The sequence below is a fragment of the Pleuronectes platessa genome, chromosome 2, assembly GCF_947347685.1.
Source record: "Pleuronectes platessa chromosome 2, fPlePla1.1, whole genome shotgun sequence".
NCBI classification, from domain to species: Eukaryota; Metazoa; Chordata; class Actinopteri; order Pleuronectiformes; family Pleuronectidae; genus Pleuronectes; species Pleuronectes platessa.
This window is the reverse complement of record NC_070627.1, coordinates 10,907,214-10,924,979: the sequence shown is the minus strand read 5'-3', so window position 1 is coordinate 10,924,979 and position 17,766 is coordinate 10,907,214. Positions and strand designations below refer to the sequence as shown.

The window sequence follows — 17,766 nt, the reverse complement described above, 5'->3', positions numbered from 1 at the left end:
CGTGAATTGTGAACTCTACACAATCAGTCCAGAAGCACAAATCCAGTCTACACAAGTAAATATAGTTTTAAACTTATTTTAGACAAAACAACTGTACCCACATTGCCTGCATTGAATCAACCGGGTGGTAACATATAAGTGAAGAGCACTCATCTGACGTTACACAAAAGGTATGACCCTTTATAGTGTCGGTGAGGCAAGAGGTAAAGTGCAAGGTGAACCAATACCTGGATTATTAAATGAAATCCTTTTCCTACTATGTTAACTTAAAGAGTGGTATTGATGCTGTTCTCACAGCCTGACAAAGCAGCAGCTCTGGAAAAAGAGGTGGAAGCAAGAGGTCAACAACGAGATGTGAAATATTTCCCTTCAGGGACAAAGTTGCAAAATGAATGAAATGTTTTTTAACGTTCATATTTCCTCACAACGGCAACGACTCGGTCCAAAATGGACTGAAGCAAAGGCTGCGGATCAGGTTACAGCACAGAGAGAGGCTGAGCTTCTTTTCTTGAACCTTTGAATGTGGAATTAAATTGAATTTATTGAATCAGGTTGCATACAAAAGAATACTTAAGAAAGGAAAACACAGCTCAACAGAAGTTCAACAAAAAAAGGAATGCAAACAAAGCTCAGAATGACCAAGCCCTGCAGTCAGAAAACATATCTAGTGCTGTCATCACGTCTTCTCCTTCACTCCCACACAGCAGGAGTCGTTTCTACAGTCAGGAGCCGAAAACGCACCGAGCGAGGAGTAGCTCAGGACACGAAAGGAGTCAACATAGTAGCCGGTGTGGTATATTTAGCAATGCGAGAGACAAAAGACCGAACCTGTCCTGCTGCATTCAAAGGCATTAACGCTCTTATCTTTTCTGTTCTAATCAAAACTGTCCTCGCTGTCGGAGGGTGAGAACAGCACCAGCAATCGCACAACAGACCTTCACTCCATCACAAGCACTGCTGGAAATATACATTATTTTGATCTTGGAATTGGAAAAGAAAAAACATATTGAGTGATGTCGTCTGAGGTTAAACATCAATCTACTACTTGAAAAGTATTCTCGCTGTTGCCTCTATCATTATATCAGTATTTACACTCTTTAGTCAAGCATTTTTTGCACTGTAAGCCATTTATATTATCACAGTCGTCCTTTGTATATGAATGGGTATTGTGTGCTCAGAGCTCCGTGACTTCCTGACCTCTTCATGTAAAACAGCATGTGTTTCAGTGTCAGTGACTAAAACAAAGATGCACCCGCCTTCACGTCTGCCTTGTCGTCCCCCACATCTTCTTTGAAAAGATGAAGCGCAGTTAGAGCAAAGATTTTACCCTGGTAAGTCCTGCGAGGGGAAACTGTGGGGTACTGGAAAATAAAATCACATGCTGCTGTGGTAAAGTTCCGGTTTATTTGTCAGCAGCTGAATTGACTAAATATAATATTAAACAGGAGCTCAGCTGAGAAAGAGGAGGCTTTGTAAAGCTGACATCCTGCTTCACTCTTCAGGAAACTGGTACTTTGTTTAATCTTTGGTTGCGTGAAGCCACAGTGTTGCTGCGTGGGCCTCCCCCTACATGATCAAACAGGAATGGAAAACCTAGGGCACCTGAAGTGTCAGTTCCGAGGTCTGAGCTGCCCTCTCAACAAAACACGCAAGAGTCGGTTCGCGTCTGAAAACCCACTCGCTTGATTGTTGCTAACTTTACCCATGAAACTTCAAAGAATGGCCCAGTGGGAGGATTCACACCACTGTCTCTGTCTGCTGGGTACAGCTCTGACTAAAACAGATGCCAGACAACTTTTTTTGTCTATTTTTTGTTATTCACCTTCAAAAGTGAGGAAAGTGGGTCAAACATTGGGTCAACTGTAGGTCTGATCGAGGTGGAGTTACTGAAGAAGATGTGCTCACCACAGCCTATCTATGGGTTTTACATAAGGTTTGAATCAGGATATTATTTATTACTACAATGTAATTACTACTTAAATTCTAATTAAACATACAAAGTGTAAATTTGGCCTTTAGGGGTCTCTAAATCAAAACAATAATACCTTGTTTTATGACATGGTAAAGTAGTGTGGGATCATGGGAGTTCTTATCTTCATCACAACTGCACACAAAAAAAAATCGACCTGACATGACTTAAACACAAACGGGAATAAATAATAAATTTTTACTCTTCACCTTGAATAAAATTGGGGATCTTTTGGGTTTTAAAAATGTTTCCTAACATTCAGGATATTGTAAGTACATAAGAAAACCAAAAAGATAACATCGGTGTAATTATTTTGGACATGTTATAAGAATTGGTACATAATATGTCTTAACAACTCGTGTGTACTCAAAAAGAGGATATGGTGCATGCATTTACACACAGACACACACAAGAAGACAAAGTAAAAGACAAGACCGTCTGGAGAAAATGGAGCAACATCACATGACCCATTTACTGATAGAGTTTTTGCCCTTTAAAAGGGGAAAAAAGTTTCCCAATCAGTTTCTGAACAGCAGGTTTTTGGGATGGTTTAAATAATTGATCACAATATTACTGTGTTCTTGTAAACAAAACCCAGCTTAGAAAGTGTTTAACTGTCTGACAGAGGGCAAACTGCATCTCAAATAAAACTGACTGACCTGCAGAATCTCAGTTATAAGCACTGATGTCTGCTTTAATCGACTAGAGGAGGAAATCAACTCACCAGACATCAAGATTAAATGTACAGTTTGTATTCATCGCAGTGATCTGAAAGCTTAGAGCGTTTTGATCAGATGTACAGTGACATTAGAATGACCTCTTCCATTGTAGCTACCTATAGCTCATGCACTGATTCAGCACAATGAACTAAATGGCAGCTACACACACAAAACATCAAACACACACACACACACACACACACACAGAGTGCAGGACAGTCCACTCACCCTGTTCCTCCCCAGAGTAGTTGAGTGTCAGTGACCAGCAACTAAGTGATAGTGATGGGAGAAGAGACTGTGAGTATATGTGTATGTGCCTGCGTGCATGCGTGTGTGTGTGTGCGTGTGTGTGTACGTGCATGTATGTGTGCGTGGTGTCATGCTTTTCCTCAGGAAGTGATGACCAATAGAAAGAGAACTACACACATTTTCTCTCTACCAGAGTCTGGACTCAGCAGAAGTTCAGAGAGCGAACTATCATGTGCTCTGTGTGTGTGTGTGTGTGTCTGTGTGCATGCATGTTTGGGTCTTTCATTCCTCATTATTTTAATATGTGTATACCTCTGAATAACCATACAAGGAATACTTTTGTATGTGTGCTCCATTGTATAAACAAAGTTTATTGTATGTGTGTGCTATAGAGTCGGCTTATGGTTGTGTGTGTGGGTGTGTGTGTGTGTGTGTGTGCGAGGTGGTAGACATCAGATGCTGATGATTTCCTGTTGCTACACTGTGACAAGCGACCTCATCATGCCTCTCTGGTTGCACTTCTCTCCCACCGCTCAGTCATTCAGTGTGTGACAGCAGTGACGCACTCACTCCTGCCACCTTATGCAATACCAACACAACACAAGGCTGATTGTAAAAAAAACTGCACTCTCTTGTAGATTTCCAGCCCCAATATGAGGGATGTTTGTCAGATTTCCCGCATTCACAATACGTTTTGTACATTTTGTCTATGTCTCTTGCCCCACTCCTCCAAAAAGTTTCATGGAAATTCGTTTAGTAGATTTTGAGTAACCTAGACAGATGAACAAGACAGACAAACAGATGAACAGACACACAGACAGACACCAATAAAAACATAACCTCTTTGGCAGTGGTTATAATTTAGAAAGTTGTTTAGGCTGTAAGCCAGCAGACTATCTCAAATTGTTCTCAATAAATAACAGCAGTAAGGATTGCAACACATTCCCCAAACAGAGATGTTTCTCATTATTGACTGTGACAATCTGCATCGATATATATTGTGACTCGTGACTCTGTGAGGGGAAGGTATGCAAAAAATGTTACCTGCAAAACTAATGCGACAAAAGTGACCCTGACATAAGGGAAATAACATAGAGGAGTCCGGCAGACTCAGTGATTCACCGATTCAGTCTAAGACATCAATTATTCACTCGTAACAGAGAATACATTTTGGGTAGTGACGATTGACCTTGGATTGAAAGATCAACAGTCATATCATCAGAAGGGCTGTTGCATTAGCATGATTTGAGGCTTTAGGTCCCAGATTCAAGAACCTGAGGTTCCTGCTCAGAGCAGAGAAGGAAGCGGTGTGGTGACAGTGGAGTGGAATGCTGAGGCACAGAAAAATAGACATTTCAGCCCTCTAGAGAGGAACAGGGAACCAGAGCCACCAAGGAAGACACAGGGTTACTTTATGAGGTCAGAATCAGAGTCTGATGATGAGGCACGGTCAAATAACTGTTGCGTGGTCAGAACGCACAGGTGTACGTGGTAAAACGGACACTATTGCACAAAGACACTTGGCTACACCTGATTCCAACAGTGCCAATTGAGGGACTGTTTTCTTTGGCAGGCCACACTGTACAGGTCAGCTCTGTCAGCTGAACATTTCAACAACACGCCTGTGACGAAGAGAAGGAAAGTACACTTTATGAACTAGTTGAGTCAAATCATGTCAAACAAGTTCAAATTGTTGAATTAATATTATTCAACCAAGAGTGATCAGTTTGTCTCAAACACAAACCCTTAGACCTCTGAAGAAATATTTGCTTTATATCGATACGAATATTATTCATATAGACCCTGTAGATGCAGAGATGTACTCTGCTCATTCTGAGCATGCAATTTGTTGAGCATGGACCTTGGACAAGGCCAGATTGTAAAGGGCTTCTCATTTCAGCATTCATTTAAAACCATCACTGTCCACATACATTCATGCGTCTTTTGTGATGGCCTGGTTTTTAAAGAATACATCAACTTGTGGGTAGCCCAGAGACAAGAGTTACTGACAACAACAAACATGTTGACGCTGGAGGAGGTTTTGATAATGTACATCTTAAGAAAGAGGCAAAAGTGGCAGTTTGTCCCTGCGCCTGGACGAAGCAGCATCATATAGACGCCTGTAGATTACCGACTTTAAGTCTCTTCTCAAAACGTTCAACGATTGTTGAATTTTCTTCCTCGTGTCTTATGGTCTTCTCACTTGAAATATTAGCTACACTACCCCCCCCCCCCCCCCCCCCCCACACACACACACCGCCTGTACATGCACACACTGATGTTCAGGACGTGTTCAGAATCATGTTGTGACTGGAGCATGAGGTGGGCTTTGTATCACAGGGGGACAGGGGGACTACAGAGGGGCATTGAAGTCCATTGGAACAGATAGACTTACTATTGAAACTGAGATATGGGCAAGGCCATACACACACTGAAGAAGGTCAGTATAAAAGCACACAAGGAAAGAGAGCGCACTTATTATTGTAGTATGTTTATCTTAATGCGTGTGTCTATATGTTGCTCTCTGGGAATCTGTGGTTTTCACAATAATCTAAGGACATGAACTTTCTCCTAATTCCTTTAAATAGTCATGGGTTGATGGTTGACAAGTCCCTTGAGCCTCAAAAGCTTCCTAGCTGGATAAGGGTAAGGAGTGGTGCATGCTGTCAAGGCCTACCACACACACACACACACACACACACACACACACACACACACACACACACACACACACACACACACACACACACACACACACACACACACACACACACACACACACACACACACACACACACACACACACACACATATACAAACCACACACAAATACATATACAGTATGTGAAATGCTGTCCCACTGAGACATTTATGCATGAGGACACGTGTGCACAGCATAAACAAAGCACCGTGCGGGGGGGCCCTCCTTCCATAAGGAGAGGGAACAAAGCCAAATCCCATCTATCTTTGTCTCACACGCTTGCACACACTATCATATACATTCACACATGAGGTTTAGAAAGGGTGGAGACTGGGAGGGAGAGGAGGCCTCCCCAGTAGGAAGAGGGAGAGGTAGCCTACATGTGGGAAGGTTCATGCCTTGTTCCTCAAAGTAGAGAGGAAAAGACGACAGTGAGCCGCCCACAGCTTCGGTTTGGCTGGACAATAACAAAACAACACATGACGTACCAGTCTTTCATAGAATGTACTGGGACTTGCCGGGAAAGGTGTATGCAGAAAACGGATATTGAATTGTCTTGGAAGGAAGGTTCAAGGAAATATAATGTATCAGAGTTGGCGCAACAATTGACTGTTGACCCCCTCAACTGAGCAGTAGTAGTACAACATAGTACTTTCAAGGTAATGGGTTAGCATACCTGAATTAGTTTGTTGCCCCATTCCCGACGAGAACATCCCTGCTGTGCATTAGCCGATCTTGAATGCTATCGGAGTTCTGCTCTGCATTAGATTTAAGGAAGTTAATATCAGTAGCTCAAGTACTGATACATAAGAAAGCATAGTTCTCAGTTTCTGAAACCATAAAAAGTCAGACAGCAATTTTAACCAACTCGCAGAGTTAACATCTATAACTAGCTAGCTAGAGTTAAAGAAATATGTTGTTGCTGACAGCTGCAAATGTTAAGGGGTCTACAACCGCAAACGTCTACACTTACTAATGTCAAGTAGTGAATCTGTTTAATATCATTTAAACTGCCACTCGAGAATGGAACAGATGACGAATAGCTAAGGACGCACAGCCTTGCAAACAGTCAAGTTATTAATAAAAAAATTAATGACAAAGATAAATGCACCATCGACATAAACATTTCCATAAATAGTGAAGGCTATTATCAGTGTTTGTTCCTGTTTCATTGCTACAGTCATTTGGTATTTACCATTATTCACCAATTTCAAATTGAGGGGGAAGATTGCACTCATTGTACATCATCCCCACCAAGACTTAAACTGTCCCAAGTGATGTTTCAAGCAGTGTCTCAGTGGTTTAACCAATGGAGAACCTTGTGCACATGTCTGAGTCACTCTTCCCTTCCTGCTTGAGACTCAGGCTTTGACCTTAAGAGATGACGTTTGCTCCCACATCTTTCTAAAAGGGAAATTAGGACAAAGGTTACTGGATTTCCCTACTGTCTGTTGAATAATATCTATGTTAAAGTGCATTGATGGAAAAAATACTTTTTATTAGAGTACATGTGAATTTGTTTGGGAGGACGCACCAGTAAAGCAGAACAGTAGCTGAAATTAATTGGGCCTTACAATGAGTCCTGCCTCATTTCCGGATCGGGGTCCTGCATTATGTTGGGGACCTGAGTTTAAAACCAAATCCTAAGACTTCTATTAAAGGATAATTCTGGTTTATTCCAACTTGAGCCCTATTTTTGATAGACGTGGTAACAATTTCTTTCTGATGTGCTATTGTACTCTGAGGTAATCGCTCACATCTGGAAACATGGTGACATGGTTACAACAAAGTCTGACAGGACCAAAAACATAAATCAAACATTTTGTAAAGCATCCTACAGTTAAAAATAGATCATGCACACCACTGCATTTGGCATTAAAACCAGTTGCACCTGAATTGATTGGATAATATTTCCACTGTTCACCCTTGTTTTCTCTTCCAAGTTTGTTTGACCTGAGGCTTTTCTTTTTGTTTTAAACCTGTGTGATTGTCTGAACGCTTTTCAGTTTCTTTCTCAGCTTAACTCTTCTTAGAGCTTCCAGATTGCAGGAGTTCACCTCGTGAGTAAAATCTTCACAACCTGTCTCCTTTCCATTTTTTTCCCAGTGGCTGCCTCTGCTCTTCCTCCTTTTGTCGCACTCACTAAAGGTCAAAGAGGGCACAGAGTCTCTTTTCACGAAACCTGGTTGCCCTCACCTGACTCACCGATTACTGAATGATACCATGCAGAAGCTGCATACTGATCCGGTAACCCTGCTGAAGGGTTATCAGAAGCTCCCACACAGGTTTAAAAACAGCAGTAAAACAGAGCCAACAGCAGTAAAGCAGAGACTTGGAAGTATTTGTACACCCTCAAAACATTACTCAATCAGAAACAGACTTGCCTGATATGGCTTTTTTTTTATTGAAAATCCAGAGGCCATCCGTAGCCTATTCTCTGAACTGCTCTGAGACAATCGGTCTTCCTTGGTCAAGGACGTCCTCTCATTGAGGCTGGGGAATGTATCAGCAGATGTTTCACTGGATTCTCTGATCAATGGTACACCACCTTCCTTACTCAGTCCTCTAGCTGAGGGCAACACAACAAAAAGCCTAACAAGAAGAAGTCCTTCTAAATGTCCCTCTCTGTCTCCCCCAGTCAATGACTTACTGCAAGTGAGGTATGAAAAAACCAGACTTGTAGTGGTCCTACTAAATGTCCACCGGACCCCATTCCTACCAACATCCTGTAGGCCAAATGTGCATAATGTGCCAGCCATCATGATCAAAGCTTGGAGAACGTTTTGAAAACTAAATTATTTCTTTATTGACAAAGAAGAAAACCGAAAAAAACTGGGTTCTTCATATTGACACATACCACCCAAGTGCTATGAATAAGTGACATTGTTTTGGAAAAATTCTGGTTTTTCGGCAAGAAAAATGCAGATGACTATTACTATGAATGTTAGAGAAATAGATGTGTTTTCAAATGTCATGAAATAATCGGGAACATGGCCTAAGAGCAATCAGTCTAGACATCGCATACATTTGTTTCCCCTCATCAAGTAAAACAGTGTTTAATACAGAATGCAAAGAGGTGAGAACTGAAAATTTGCTTTGATGTAATACCGAACGTGAGTCACTTCTCAGATGGCAAATGTGGCTTTTATAGAAGAGCTTCCTTTGTTCAACATCGTGTCAGTGTTCAGAGAACAGCAACACATTCTGTGTGATACTATGTGGAGTCTTTGGGCAGCAATAACCAACGATACAACAATATAATATAAACAATAATATAGAAAGAAAAATGTTTTTAACTAAACCACTTTAAAATGTTACTGCTGTTAAGAAAATAGTGAAATTTTAATTTGTTCAACTCCCTTCCCAGTTTATTGACTGCTCGACAATTCAATGGCTAGATTTAATGTCTAGGTCTAGAATACTGAAAAAATCTGTATGGGAAAAAATCCTGATTACAAAATTCCCTACATAGATCGAGGGAGACACAGTAAGGTTGAACAGTAAAAAGGCAGGTTGAGGATATTGTGATCTGACGGCGTGCGATGGAGACATAAAAGATTATCTGGTGGAGCTGATTTTTTTTTCTTCAGCAAACAACCTGCGTGCGAGCAATGTTTGTTTGCTGTTAAAAGAAAATGCCGCTGTGAGACGATAGTAAATTGTGAAATGATCGGCCTTGAAGTTAATAATTACACCTAATTTACAGAAAAACAAATAGATAACCTCACGACTAAACTACAATGTCTGATAGAACTAAATCATAGGTGGGCTTTCTGAAAACACTCATCATAACGATACGAAAAAGCTGAACTATAGTGAAGAAAACAGGATGTCGGCAGCGTGAGGGGGGTGAGCTGTCTGTGGGCTGAACTGGAGCACTAGATCAATGTTTTTATTTATATATTTATATGGATATTGATGCAGTGTCGGCAATGACATTACAATTATTTTCAGCTCTTGCTAAGGTTGTATACATTACTTCTTAAAGCCCCTACAAACAGCTGCTGAGAAGACCAACAACTGCTCCTTCGATTTATTCATTTTTTTAATCCACACAAATGTTCAAAACTACAGAAAAAATCGTGTCATAGCAGCTTCTTTAAAAAATCCCAGAGCTCTAAAGGTCTTTATCCCCGGCTCAAACTCAGCTTTGTGTGGAAGTATGCCGTCTACAGAGAGTTAAACACGACTTTCAGGCCGTGTGAGGGACAACATAAACATAGCACGCAATCTTGCGACACTCCTTTCATTTATCATTTATAACAACAGAGCAAAGTCCGACCCTGTCTCAGGCCTTTACACACAAACTCACACACACACACACACATACACACCTAAACACGCACACCTTTAAAAATGATATAACTTGATAAGCAATAATTATTCATTGGTGCTGTATCAATACTCTCAGTCAGGCAGTCACACTAAGAAGCTCAGGCAGAGTTGACAAGATGACTTTACAGATGAAATATTTAGGTGTTACCGATTTACATTTTCTGAGATTTTAGCTGAGATTTTATACAATTTCTACTTTTGTTACACGAATGATCCAAAACTCCATTGTCACAATGCAAACTTGGAAATACACACTCAACAATTATACCTTATTTTAGCCACTTTCACAAATTAAACTTAAATGTGAAAGAGAAATGACATTATGACACATTTATTTGACTTATCACAACTTCTCCATATCAGATAATTTCTCAACCACATATTTGTCATAAAACCTGCTTCTTTAAAATGGCTGTGTTATCGGAGTGAGAATTTAACTTTCAGTGACCTTAACACCTAGGACACATTCTGATAAAGAATGAACAAATAAAAGAATCATCTCGATAGTAATTCATTCCCCTGATACTGTATGAACAAAAATCATTATGTTATAATCTGTGAAGATCTGGGGTTTTTTCAAAATAAAAGAGCATCCTTACTTCTGTAAATGATGCTGGTTAAGACATAACGAAACATGACTGAAAAACCGCAGCTGGTTCGGCACGTTTTAGCGAATTTACCACCAAGAACGTGTACTTTACATTACCTGGAAACCAGTTCCCAGGGAAATACATTTGCTGAGGCGTGCCATTTGCTTGAAAGAGATAATCTATCGCAGTGACCTTTGCATATAGGTTTATTATTCTGTGTTAATGTTGTACTGTCTGAGCTTTCAGCTGCATCCCCACAATAACATCAAGTGTGAATAAAATAAAACACGGACATGGTGGTGAGGGATATACACTATTTCTCAAGCCAAGATTTAAACTAAATGAAATAGTGAGATTATTGGAAACGGATTTCTGTGAACCAAACAGCCCAAAAACTAAACTCCTTGATTCAAAAAATCTGAATCAAACACAGTTACCACAGAGGGCAAAACAAGATTACTTAAAAGATAAATTACTTAAATGTAAAAACCTTTAACTCAGAGGTGACACAAAATCCTCTGTACATTTCCCCGACTGCTCACTGTGATTATTTACATTCAGATTACACAAAGAGATGAATGGAAGTCGACGGCAGATTATATGAACTCAACTGAACTGTTGGCAGCGGCGGTCTGAGTCTTGTACAACGACCTCGATGATCACGATAAAACCAGATTAGGCCATTAAACCGTTCACATCATCAACCAGAAGAGTCACACATCAACAAACCTCAGCCACAAATCAGTGTTGGCCCGGGCACTTATTAGTGTGTGTGTGTGCATGTGTGTGTGTATGTGTGTGTGTGTCCGCGTTATTGCTGAGTCACAAGTAACAATTTCCCAGTGAATTCAAAAACACAGTGCTGCCTGAGTCTTGTGCAATGTTGTCAAAACCCCTCACATGACACCATAAAATGTAAAAACCTGAAAATGTGTCTATTCACAACCAGTCGAGACCCTGTGACTGCTCATCGCCGAAGCCCCCCCCCCTCGCAGCGTCTCTCACTCACCTGGGAAAATACCGTGACAGCCCTGATGGTTAAAATCTGCGCCTGGCGTTTGCATATCAAGAGTCACGCTCGTGCTCGCGTGGCCCGCAGACACAAATACCGGCCGACATTTGACTGGGTGCCACTTTGACAGTCCTGTGGCCGCACCCCCCCCCCCCCCCCCCCCCCCTCACCACCCCCTCACCACCCACCCCTTCTGTACGCCACTGGCAACCTGTCAAACAAAAAGGAAAAAGAGGTGTCCACCTTAAGAAGATGGCACATCCGGTAAGTGTGCCCACCAACATTAGAAACAACATGACAGGTTTAATTTCTGACGAGTTGTTAATTGCTCGGATTACTTTATGTCAGAAATGAGAAATGTTTCTTTGGTTAAAAACCTGTAAAAAGCAGACTCGGTCTAGACTGAAGGAGAATAAGGGTTTTTAAGGTGGAAGACCCACACACACTCAGAGGAGGAAGGTGACTGACCTGAAGAGACACACACACACAACTCGCGGTGTTTTCAAACTCTTTCTTCTCCTCTCCCCGTTCCTTCTTCTTCTTCTTCTTGTTGTTCCTCGGCTGTGAGAAGTCTTCGCTCCGCGGCTCCTCGGCTCTTACAGCGGACTCACATGCGGTGTCAGAGGGGTCCTCCGGTGTGTTCGCTGCGGAGGTTTGTGGTTGTCATGCCGCTGTTCACTGTGTGTGTGTGTGTGTGTGTTTGTGTGTATGTTTGTGCGTGTGCTCGCGCGTGTGCGTGTTTGTGTATGTGTGTGTTACTCTCCCCCCCTCTCTCTCTCTCTCTCTCTCTCTCTCTCTCTCTCTCTCTCTCTCTCTCTCTCTCTCTCTCCGACACACGCGGAGGAATCAAATTACACTCCACACCTCTGGTTTACTTCATCAGGGTTTTTCTCTGTCTCGTGTTAGAATCATCTGCTGATCATTTCTCAATTTTTATTTTTAATTTAATTGGATGCTACATTTATTAGAGTCAATAATTTGCACAAACAATATTTTCCAGTGAGAGAGCTCTAACTCCAATGCCCCCACCCCCCCCCCCCCCCGTCCGAAAAATAGTTCGCCCTTAAAACAGTTAGCTGTCACGTTTACATTTCACTATTTGTACAAGTTGATCAAATTAGATAAAACAGTTAAAACCCCAACATTATGGATTTTAATGTGTGTTTCATGTCTTTTTCATTATGGCACTCATAACTTGCTCCTATTAAATATATACATATCTTTTAGGTGGTTCAGATATTTCACCTGTGTTTCAAGTTTCAGAAGATAGTGTAGAAATCTGAAGAACATTCTTTTATCTACTTTGTTTTTATTTGTATGAGTGAAACAATGACAAACTAGACGACTTTCCCTTTAATATCTACAAAAATATATATATATATATATATATGATATTTCATTCCATTATACTTGTTGATTTCGTGTGTGGAAAGCAATCGTCTATCCAAGGACCTGTACCGTAAGACCACAAAAAGATGTGCATCCATTTTCAAAGTGCGGCTTCTGTGACCGGGTTTTCACAAACGATGGACCACATGACCGCAGTTTACATGAGGACCAATCACAGGTGAGTCCTTATGTTTCAAGTCTCGGTGCTGGACTCGCTCTTCGTTTTGATTTACTTCATTTAAACTCAGGATTCCCTCATGTGACAGCCTGATATCTGTAGTATTTGTTTGATTACTGTGGAACTCTGAATTTGAGATCAAGCTGAATTGATTAACCCTCATAACCAGAAGGTTTGCAAATATGGACCCCGTCTTGTAGAGAGTTGTAACGTAAAGATACCGCTCCAGGCCGAGAACAAGTTTGCTCTTAAAACATGAATAGTCGTTTCAGTATTTGTACAAGTTAATCAAATCAGATAAGACAATGTTAAGTTAGACATGGGACATTGATACCTGAGGACAAAGCCAGGACAGGTGCGTCCCGCTGCTAACCCAGCTCTATATTCACCATACAGCCAGAGGTGAGAGAAATTATTCTGGGCTTCAATTTTATTTAACTATAACTCCATTGCATTAGATTGAAACAAATTAGAGGTATAATGACACTTAAATGTTATTATTTCATTTATAAAAGATTTTGAAAATGATGTTCTCAAGAACTCATTCGAAAGATATACAACTATTAAAGGGGTTTCTTGTCAAAGTCTAAGCTTGACCTAAACTTGTGTGTGTAGTTTTTTGAAGGCATTGAAATGCAAAAGTCATGAAACCCTATGCAGCACACAGTTCAGAGAGATACCATGTTCTTTTTGTGATCGCTGCTTTAAAATAAACTAAATCTAAATCTAGTTAATTTATGGTACTTTCCCTGTGCAGCTCGATTTCATCTGCTCTGTCATAACTCGATACGATAGGAACTAAGTCAGCTGCTTACTCACAGACCTACAGAAACACTCTGTCTCTCAGATATATGATCGTCCTCCCCACGCACAATTTCTTTGGGCTGAACTAAATAGGAAATTATGCCCTTGAGATTTTTGCTGTCACAAACAAAACGAAGCAATCATGTCTGACTGTTTACACAGTGGAGTCCCAGCAGACTGGAGATCTGCTTTCTGTAAGTCCTCATTGTCAAAGCACTCGTGTCCCTTTTCAAGACTCTCACCCGCTGATCTAGTGATTAATAGAGATATATACCTGACATGACATGTTTGAGGACTATAGGAGGGGAGCAAGTTATTCAGATTCAGCATCAGCGAGGATGCTAGACACCAGGAGATAGGCCGAGATGATCCTCAATCCTCAAGTCTATTGGCAGATTAACAAACTGAATCTGGATGTGATGATGTTGGTTGGGAAGAGCACCAAGATAAACAGGGTTTGGCTCGATGAGGCTGGTTTTGGTGCGTTGGCCGCCCACGTGCACGTCCCTATGAGCTGAGTGACAGAGATGTTCCCACAGATCTCCACTGACTGGTCGTCCAGTGGACTGAGAACTGAGCGGCGAGCATTTCCTCTGTCATCACTGCATTGTGTTCAAAGTGAGTCTTGTAACTGAATGTGTGTTTGTATTTCACATTATCTGTAATGGAAGAATACAGAATGTCTCCATCATTTTTACTATAGTATTAATTCAAATACCTCAGATGAAAGTGCTTTTCCTATTTATACAGTAACACAACAAACTCATGCACACACACACACATACACCCCCACACACTGACACACGCACGTGTATACATCGAGGGTCATATATGTATATATGTATGTGTGTGTGTGAGTGTTTGTATATATATATATAATAAACTATAATGTTGTTGACTACATATCATAGATTTCTGTTTGTATAGATCAGTGTGCATGACGTCATGTTACAGTGTCATGTGTGTTTATCAATGTTCCAATAATAATTATTATGACCATCACTATCATCGCCTTATAAGAATTATAATAAAATGTATAATAATAATAATAACAATGATAATAGGGCCATTAACAGTTTGTGTCCGTTTTTTGTCTTATTTAAAACGCTTTACGGATCTTAACTGATGAAAAATCTACAGCACAGTATTTCCACATGTGTATAGCGCCATCTGCTGGTTCAGCACAGCCAATTCAACCCATCCATTCATGATAAAAGAGATTATATCTAAATGTGAGACATTAAGAGTGATGATGTCACCTTAACAATTACACAACGTGACTCTCACATTAAGAGAGTCCTTCCAGCCGGTGTTGATGACCCTCGATCTAATCATTTAAATACTGGTGTAACAAATTCTTCCTCATTCTTTCATCACCTTCACCAAGGAAGGTATGTTTGTTTGTTTATTTCTTTGTTAGCCGGACTATGCAATAAACTACTGGACACATTTCCACGAACCCTATTAGTGAATGTTGATGTGGATCGGGATCACAGGGTTGATCCAGAATGTAAGATATAATTGCACTGTTTTTTCAACATTTTCATTGATTTCTCAAAGAATAATTCATGGGTCTTGATGAAATCACGTCAAATCAGTGTGTGCATTTGAGTGTGTTTAACAAGTGTGTGCACATGCTAGAGAATCTCAATAAAATCAGGATCTGGTGGATTTAAAGAAACCTGTAGCTGCTACTAATGTGTAGCTGAGAAATATAGTGTGGCCTGAACTATAAAGCTAGTTTTAATTTATGGAGACTGTTGATGGTGTTATGCACTCAACTGAATAGAGTTATAGTTGCTGTGTAAAAACTGATACCGAGCACTTTGAATAGAAACTGTCCCTTGGACAAAAGTTACAGTCGCCATCGAGGATCTCAATTTGGGAATCAGTGAAATGATGGAACCACATCTTTATTAACTTTTTATCTGTACAGAAAAAAAAAAACATTATTAGTCACCAGATCATGCAAAGCAATATTGCATTACAAATAAAATCACAATACAAAACAAAGAATATACTATACCATCAATATGGGACTTCAAAAAAATAAATCCGTTAATATATTACAAAAAATAAACTCCTGAGATGACACGTTCATAAATACAAATACAATATGTTTACTTGCAACAAAGTACTAATGATGGAGAAGCAGAGAGGTTGATATGCAGTTGTAACGTGTTGAGATTGATATATTTTTTGAATAGTTTCTACACACATGGACTTGAAATGCAGGAACGCAACTGAAAAAGACCAGTCAAGTTTCGGGCGGGTTTATTCCAGGTTGCCTTAAAGTCAGTCCTGAAAATCCAACACTGTATTATGGCATATTAATCTAAACCCTGGCATCCAACGGCAGTAATAAGCAACCTGGAGTGTCGCCACTGAAAGGAATCTTAAAGGGCAATGTAAGAAGAAGGTTTTTAACAGATACACAGGTCCTGTATGTACGGATGGTCATATCTATATTTATAACAGGTTGACAGTGCTCAACAGTCATGTCGAGGTGTTATTGCACTACTGTCTCAATGTCTTTTTATGAGAATAATCAACAAAGTACAATACCGTTGATAGATCTACACAGAGGTGAAACAAGAAATCACCAGTCACAGCAACAGACACGAGTGACTGTTTGAAAATGCATTCATTTACCTTGGAGGATTGAGTTCCTCACTGGCCCATTTGGAACGAACCCACTAGCAAGGCAGCGATCGATCGCGCCTTCGGTCGTTTTCTAAGTCAGGTAAATGAATGGATTTGCAAGCCGTCGTTGACTCAGATCTGCACAACTAACAAACGCAGCTGTGAGTTGTTCACAATAAGGCTACAACATCTAGAGAGAGAGAGAGAGCGAGAGAGAGCGAGAGGCAACAGAGGGCAAAAACTCAACACTGATGGAGCTCCCATCTGCTCCAAAGTCACACCCAACCACTCGGAGGAGCCATGCATAACAACTGAACACAGATGAACACACACACACACACACGGATCTTCAGCTCCCTCAGACGACAACAAACTTCAGAGACAAATAAAGGGGGTGGGGTGGGGTGGGGGGGCAGCGATGACGAGTCCAAGGACCAGAGAGACGGGCTGGATTAACACGATCAATGTCACCTACTGACGCAACTCAATTCACTGTCTGTGTGTGTGTGTGTGTGTGTGTGTGTGTGTGTGTGTGTGTGTGTGTGTGTGTGTGTGTGTGTGTGTGTGTGTGTGTGTGTGTGAAGGGGAAACAATCAAATATCTGTTTTGTTTTTTTAAATGTGTATAAATCCAGCCAATGAGGGAAAGAGTTATGCCACTGACGAAAGCTAACTGAAAAGTGTCACTGGATTTATGGGTCTTTTCTTATTAATAAATATTGGCTTATCTCCATTTATAGTTATACATGTTTATATTTATTTACTGTATATTTACTGTATGTACATCCCATCTGTAGTAGAGAATAATATACCTTATTTATATATATTTCTGAAAGTATTCTTTGGGTGTGCTCCGGGAAAAATAAACATTTTCTCGTTCCAGTCAACCTAATCTATTCAATGACGTAACTCCTTCAGTCCGATGACTCTGGCACAGTCATCATTTCACTGAACATCCTACCCAGCAGGCCTCACTGTTACTCACACAGAGAAAAGTGGAGGAGGAGAGGAGGGACCGGGGGGGCGGAGGGAATACAGAACAGTTAACACACAGATTTTAATCTCAGACTGGTTCACATTTACTGTCAATCGAGTCATGGCTGGCCAAAGGTAAGAGAGGGGGCCAGACGCAGCGAAGGGCCGACTATGCTTTTTGTTGTTGTTGTTGTTGGCCGTGT

The 17,766-nt window shown here is 40.7% G+C and overlaps 1 protein-coding gene across 4 annotated transcripts in view; it reads right to left on the bottom strand.

Moving 5' to 3' along the window:
* The window catches only part of pparg (peroxisome proliferator-activated receptor gamma), a 30,621-nt gene extending 18,291 nt beyond the window's left edge, over positions 1–12,330 (bottom strand). The window contains exon 1 of one of the 4 annotated variants that reach the window (XM_053433434.1): positions 12,044–12,330. Coding sequence is in view for 2 of the 4 variants with exons in the window: in XM_053433420.1 (XP_053289395.1) it covers positions 2,917–3,049 (133 nt within the window). In the remaining 2 variants the exon portion in view is untranslated. Of the gene's footprint in view, positions 1–2,916; positions 3,056–11,174; positions 11,501–11,572; positions 11,706–12,043 lie in introns of those variants that run through there. The other 3 variants (XM_053433426.1, XM_053433442.1, XM_053433420.1) reach the window with 3 other exon arrangements.
* Positions 12,331–17,766: the final 5,436 nt, after the last annotated feature.